The 7,500-nt window shown below is 38.1% G+C and overlaps 1 protein-coding gene across 2 annotated transcripts in view; it reads left to right on the forward strand.

Moving 5' to 3' along the window:
- The first annotated feature begins 542 nt into the window (after positions 1–542).
- Positions 543–7,500, forward strand: part of LOC310719519 (zinc finger E-box-binding homeobox 2) — a 26,050-nt gene continuing 19,092 nt past the window's right edge. Inside the window, exons 1-2 of one of the 2 annotated variants that reach the window (XM_083529333.1) lie at positions 543–659; positions 1,561–1,778. In XM_083529333.1, coding sequence (XP_083385459.1) covers positions 1,721–1,778 — 58 coding nt within the window. In that variant the 5' untranslated portion in view covers positions 543–659; positions 1,561–1,720. The remainder of the gene's footprint in view (positions 660–1,560; positions 1,779–7,500) is intronic. The other variant, XM_083529332.1, reaches the window with a different exon arrangement.

Consider the following 7,500-nt stretch of genomic DNA (forward strand, 5'->3'; position numbering starts at 1 on the left):
TTGCGGCTCCTTACGAGGATTTTCCACTTAAAGGGCAACCCTCCTCGCTGCTCTGAAACAGCCGTTAATTTATTTTCAGAGCTGCTCGCATCGGCGACCTCAGCCACATCAAAGCGCAGCGGCTGTTCAGGCGCTACTCAAGGAGCGACATTTCGAGATGGCGCCGCAAACCATTAAGGCACGAGCTCTGCCTCTGACTCACCGAGTCCCACACTGAGAGTACCCTCACTTCACGCAAACTCTCGCGAGAGTTCCCGGATTGCGGTTATTTCCAGGTTCTCGTTTAATTGAAGTATCGATGATCAGTTATTAGTGAATTGTATTAGTATAAATAAATAAATAAATAAATAAATAAATAAATATTTTACACATAAAATGATTTTACACATTGAAATGTCAATTTTTTTTTTGCTTGTTTCCCGCAAAATGAAAATACTTAAAAAATATTTTTATAAACCATTCAAAAACGGATTCCTTGAATGTTCAGGGTTTTTTTTTCCCTTAACTTGAGAGCAATAATGGCAGAGGTCGGTGACTCTGTAAGAGCAGACTGAGGTGCTGGAGTGTGTTTGGATGTTTTGCTCGCACATTCCCACTCGTCATTGGCCTGGAGAAGCCCCGCTGTGCGCTGCAGGGGGGACATGCGTGTGAATGTCAAGGTAGGGGTCCTGAAACGGTGCGTTAGTGCGCGGATTTCTTTATTTTTTCGGATGTTTTTTTCACTTGCTAAACAGATTACAGTCCAATCATTCACACAATAGGACTGACAATGTAATACTTCCTACAGCGATCGTGGGGAGCAGCGAGGTGCAGGTGGGATGACTTTACATGACTTTACAGCTATAGATCAGGTTATAACGTGTGCATGTCAAAGCCTATTGTTTTATGCGTTTTTATTGCGCACCAATATTTCTTTAGGCCTATATAGGCTGCATTAAGGATATGTCGTGGTGTAAAAGTGTTTGTTTTAAAACGAAATTTCTAAGGTCGTATATTATTTGCATATTTTTGCATTAGAATCCACTTCGGTGTCAGAGATTGTTGCCTATAATGCGCCCATTTGCGCATATAATTGATATGCGCAAATGCTTTACAACAACTAAAAAGACAAGCAAAGAAACACCCTGATCCTGTTTAGATTGTTACTGTTAATAACAGATCTCAGTTTATCACCTGGAATATATGGACAGAGGCATCACTGTTATTATTTTCTAATGTTGGATTTTAATACCTTCTGTTTGTATTTGAAAAAAAAAAAATCTCCTGATCCAAATCACACAATCGTATACACTTTGAAAGCTAAAGATGCCAAGCTGTACTTTTTCTCTACCTTTCAAACTATTTTTAATTATATGCAAAAGGTGCATTTGGAAACGCAATTATAGTGAACCTTAACAATTAGATACACATTTCCAAGTAAAAACACACACGCGCACTTATAGTGATCTAATGGTAGCACCCCAGGTGGCACGGAAAAGCACTTATTTCTGAAAGTAAAGTATTCATTAAAGCGTGCATATGATTTTTTTAAAGGTGTATTTTTAAATGAATGTTTAACAGGGCTATAACGTGTGAGCATGCCAGGTCAGGACCAGCCTCTGATGACATCACTGGCGGTGGTGCACGCGGGCAGGACGTCAGCGAGGCAGAGCGCGCGGGCCACACGGAGCACTGCTCTGTCACTCAGCCCAGAACTCACTGAGGCAGCTACAGAGGAACTATGGCCGAGGAGAGCCGCGGTAAACGGAGGAAACAGGCAAACCCCCGACGCAACCGAGGTATGATGAAATTAGGACACATGCATATTGATAAACGTATTTATATATATAATGAATTTTTCTCCATGCACTCTGCAGTTGCGCGTCTGAAGTTTGTGCAACTGCAGCCGCAACTACTCAAAAGTTAGTGAGACGTAAACTATAGACTATTAGTGTGTAAATGCATGTGTCTTACTCGGTTTCAATCACTCGGACCTGTGCATACCTGAATCCGGATTTAAAGCTGACAGCGATTTATATATTAAGGAGAACTCCGGAGAGCACCACACACACACTTACACACACATGCACACACACACACAGCCAATAACATGATGTGCGGCTTTTCCTCTCTGATCAACACCACATTCTCCTTCAGCATCACTAAATTCTTTTTGATAATTTGTCGCCCTTCGTAATGCATATGGACACAGACTTGGATTTGTAGATTTATTGGTTTTAACAGAACATAAATGTGTTTGGATGATTTATTGTATTTAGGATTCTACAGGCAACTAATGTCTTCTTTGATCCATTTAAAAAAAAAAGTTATTATAGGCAAATATCAGTTTATGATTGCATATTCAGAGGTACTGAATTCAGCCTGAAATTCCTTTGTGTTTCAATATATATATATATATATATATATATATATATATATATATATATATATATATATATAAACAACAAAAAAATTCATTTTGTGAACTACCTCACGAAACTGTAATGAACAGAATTCAGTATAAAGGATAAGCAATACTGAATGTAAACAAGATTCACTTTTAATATATATTTATATATATTATATATATATATATATATATATATATATATATATATATATATATATATATATATATATATATATAATGTTTTACATTCATCTAGGCCTACTTAATACATTTAATTATAAGTAAATATATTACAAAGTTTTAAAATAATTCTATTATGATTAGCTTTTTTTTTAAAACATATTCTAAATACAAACAAAATTACAGTCAGTTTATTGTGCACTGCACTTCTTCTGCAGAGTTTTAGTAAAAATAAATAAATAAATCAAATTGAGGTCCATAATTTTGTATTTTTTAATGGATTTAGTATTTAATTTATATTTATTTATATTCAAACATTTCAAATTTGTTTGCTGAGTTGCGAAGTGTAGCGACCCTAGATCAAGATTCTTTTTTTTACCATTAAAATCGTAAAAAAAAAAAAACGTCCCAAAAAAAAAAAAACTACGAAAATTTGATCTGCTTACCAGGTGTTTCGTAAAACAGAATTTTAAATAGTATGTAATTATACTTTATATGCACATCAGACACCGTCAGCACGGCAGCCGTATTTTTTTTCTACGCCTTATCAAACACTTCGATTCAGGTTTTAGGAAGTTGCAGTGTCTTTTAAGATTTAATTGTTAATAGTTTTTTTCCATGTCTTTAATTTAATTAACTTATCCTGATCTGACAATTATTTGTTTTTAAATCTTCCTTTTTTTTTAAATCCCACAGCTCAACGCATAATTCTTTTTAACAGAAGAATCCATGCAGTCACAAATTATCTTGAAATATATCTTGTAATTCGTCTATTCATTATTTTTCTTAATTTTTTGCTCAAGAAAACTTCAGCACGTGCTTTCTGTGTGGCAATTTAACATCTTTAACTGATTAATTGTAATAAAACATGTCAAGCCACTAATAATATCCAAGGATGTTTGTGGAGCCACATTCTGAATACCATAACATTTGAACTTGTTTATTTCATTTCATTATGAAACATAAGCATTATACATTATACAATATACAGTATGTATCGATATCAGGCTTTAGCACTACATGACGCACAAACAGTTGATGATCTTGAAAAATATTTTGTAGGCAATATTCTGCCTTTATACATTTTTAACTGACTTCAAGAGGTAACAGAAAACCTTTTTTGTTTACTGTGTGGTAAATATTAATGAATTATGTGTGACCTTAGATATTATAGATGTTTTGTATGATATTGTCTCATGATCGTGGATTTAATATTTTTATCAGTAGTTGGTAAGACAAGCATTTGGCATGAAATGAAATGTGTGTGTGTGTGTGTGTGTGTGTGTGTGTGTGTGTGTGTGTGTGTGTGTGTGTGTGTGTGTTTGACTTTCCTCAGTAGTATGCTTCGTGAATTGTCTGTTTTGTCAACCTCACACCACAATGCAAGTCCTTAGGGGTGAATGCTACCATCTACTATCCAATCTCACACATAAGTACATTCGGATATTCAGACATCACACACATACACACACACACACACACACACACACACACACACACACACACACACACACACACACAAACACAAACACAAACACACATGCATTGTAAAAGAAGTGGGCAATGAGAGGCAACTTTTGTTCTTCACAAGTTATGCACTTCCTCTATTAGGTGATAATGTTCCTACATGATGCAGTTGTTATAGCTCAACTGTCAGCCACACATTTGTGATGGCAGCATGTTTCTCAGAAGTGTCAACTGGCTTTTTGTGGCTTAAATGGTCAACTTACAGGAACCCGCAGCAAAGGTGACAACTTTCGGTGTAAATTAAGGAGTGTGTGTCTTCATCACGTTCTACATCTTTCTGGTTTCAAGGCAACCAGCGCTAGCCATAAACAGTATGTGTGTGAATGTCACACACGCATCCCTTTTATTTCTCGTGTCCTCTAATGTGTCTTTTCAACATCCGTCTTCCCTCCTCTCTTCTCCTTCACGTTCTTTTGGGATATGAGCATGTGTAGGACAGATGAGAGTGATCTGCGGGGGGAGAAAACACACAGCCAAGCAGATTAGAAATTCTGGGTGAGTTCCCTGGAATGCTGTTGGTTCATGGCTTGTTTCATGGGAAAAGTGACAACAAAATAAGTCTTAACAATTAACACACCATGATAAAGGCAGACAAAAAAAAAAAAGAAAAGAAGAACCACGACACAAAATGCTTTGCGATTCGTAAGGAAATAAATATGGTCACCTGGTAGTCATTTTCTTTATTGCACTTTATTGCAAGGTTTAAATCAAGGAGATTTGTGCCTGAAGTAGGTTATGAATGTAGATCAAATTATCATCTATACTTTGTCTTTGGTTCAAACAGCACCTTGAGCTGAAAAAGTCTTTTAGAACTAGAGATTGAACCTAAATGTTGTAGACATTACACACACACACACACACACACACACACACACACACACACACACACACATTCTGATTCAATCATAGAATATGAATACAGTCTACAATACACTGCATGTGTGCTGTCAAATGCGAGGACACAAAATGAAAAATGGAATTAAACAACATTCTACAGAGCAAGGCCAAGACTCTCTAGTATAAAAGAGAATTATAGAAGAGTTATAAAATTGGGGTTCCCTGTCACTCGGATCATATTAAATTAAATACTGCTGAGTGATGTTGTAAATCAGTAAATGTAATCTATGATGCGATTTGACTAAAGATTGGGATGCTGAATTTCCCACTATCGACGATACTAAAACAAAAAGAAAATCTTCTCAACATGTAACTCCTAATATCCTACTTCTGGACTTCACAGTGTGGCAGAATATCAGCATGGCAGATTAGACGGTCAGCGGAGTACAACTTCTTAACCTTAAATCGAGATTATAACACACAATCATTGCTTAAATCAGTGAACAAACATTAGTTGATTAGACACATTAGCTGGTTAAATCTATCACACTGAGCATTTAAGGGAAATCCACAAAGTTATCTGACACAAAAAGATGGAATTGTGAAACATGAAACAATCTGCTGTTTATACATATGGAAGTAGAGTTTATAAGTTTTATTGAGATTTCAGCTAAACTGAAGATGAGACTAATATGGCTCTTGTCTGTGGCCATCCAAGTGTTTGACCTGTTACTGGATCAACACTAAAACTTTATTCTCTGGTTGCAGCCCATTTCCTTTCCTTTTGACCCTCCTCATTCGTCCCCTCTTTTCAACGTTTCCAAATGCCTCTCTTTCCATGCTTTATTATTTCTAGTGCCAATTTATTTAAACTCCTTCCCGTTTTTCTACATTCTCCTTCATTGATTTCCAAAGCACTCGCTTTGTAGGCAGCTGGGGTCCAGCTGTGTGTTTTCTGTCGAGTGTGTGTGTGTGTGTGTGTGTGTGTGTGTGTGGTTCTCTGGCACGGGCTTGTCACAGTGGGCAGTGCATGAAAAAAGTAAGGGAGGGGGGTAACAGAAAAACTGTAAGTGGGAGTCACTTGTCATTTTGGACCGCAGAAAAAAACTGGGCACGAAATCAGAGAGATTCAGAGAGAGAGAGAGAGAGAGAGAGAGAGAGAGAGAGAGAATGAGAAAAAGAGTAAGAGCGCGAGAGAAAGAGAGACCGTGTGGAGTCCAGGCTCCAAGGTTTATTAGCACTGCTGCCTATACGACAGGGCCAAGGCGTCAGCCTCAGCAGGAGAGAGGGATTCAGAGAGACAGGGACAAATAATCAGCACATAGAAGGAGCAGAAAGGGAAGTGCATGTGTGTGGGGTGTGAATACAGAATGTCAACCCGATGGACCTGAATCTTAAGTACCAGACTTCACAGCAACCCGAGATGATAATTCTAATGTAGGGAGGTGTATATATCTTGGTCTCAAGAAAGCGTGTGGCTTCTCCCCAGTGGGAAATCGTATACTTTCATAGGACAGAATTGCTTCCCATAACACATCCGGAACAAAATGATATGCACAACACAGATTAACCTTGTGACTTTTGCCATGTTCTTGCATTGAGACTGCTGTTATGAACTAGGTGTGTGTCACAATTCAACACCCAATTCTTAATACACAGCAATTTTTCACACTCTAATACACTACATAGCAATGTGGCTTCTGGGCCTCTATGTGTATGTGTATGTGTTAAAACAGTTGTCCTGTGTGAAGAAAAGGTGAGACTGCAAGTGACTGCAATCATCTCATGTTTGGGAACTTAAACTACCACAGCTGGGCCAGTGATGAATCAACAGTGAGCCAACTGAGATATTTGTCGAGCTCAACCTTTTGTTTGCTCGTGAGGGGCTGCAAGTCTTGCTGTGTGTGCACACACTTGAGGTGGTGTTTGTGTGTGTCTATCACTTGTGGTACTGAGTTCCTATGGATAATTGCAACTTTTTCTTGCACACACTTGAAAGCACAACTAACCACACGTGCACATAGGGACAGACAGACACACACAGATTTGAGGTGAATGAAGATAAAAAATATTAACCTTGAGCATTAGATGAGAGAGCGAGAGAGAGAGACTGAAAGTTACTCCCTTTCCCTCCTTTTTTCTCCAGTACCTGCAGGAAACAGGTACAACCTAACCACCCAGCTATTCTTACACCTGCACCTGCTGCACTGCACTGCACTTTCACTCACAAGATTTTCACTAACCACAGATTCAGCCTGCAACTTTCACCCATGTAAAGAAAAATGCTAAAAATGTATGGGTTGAACAATAATCCAGCTGAAGAAAATGCTGTCCCTAGAGAAGAATGCAATTTCCCCAAAACACACACCTCTGACCTATGTCTAGTTAATACTGAGAGTACATGGCGTGAAATAAGTGATAATTTTTAAGCCAGACAATATAATGTATGGGGGAGTGGTGGCTCCAGCAGTTAAGGCGCTGGGTTGCCGATCGGAAGGTCTGGGGTTCAAGCCCCGGTATCGCCAATCTGCCACTCTTGGGCCCTTGAGCAAGGCCCTTAATCCTCC

Source organism: Silurus aristotelis (genome assembly GCF_946808225.1).
Source record: "Silurus aristotelis genome assembly, chromosome: 2".
Taxonomy (NCBI): domain Eukaryota; kingdom Metazoa; phylum Chordata; class Actinopteri; order Siluriformes; family Siluridae; genus Silurus; species Silurus aristotelis.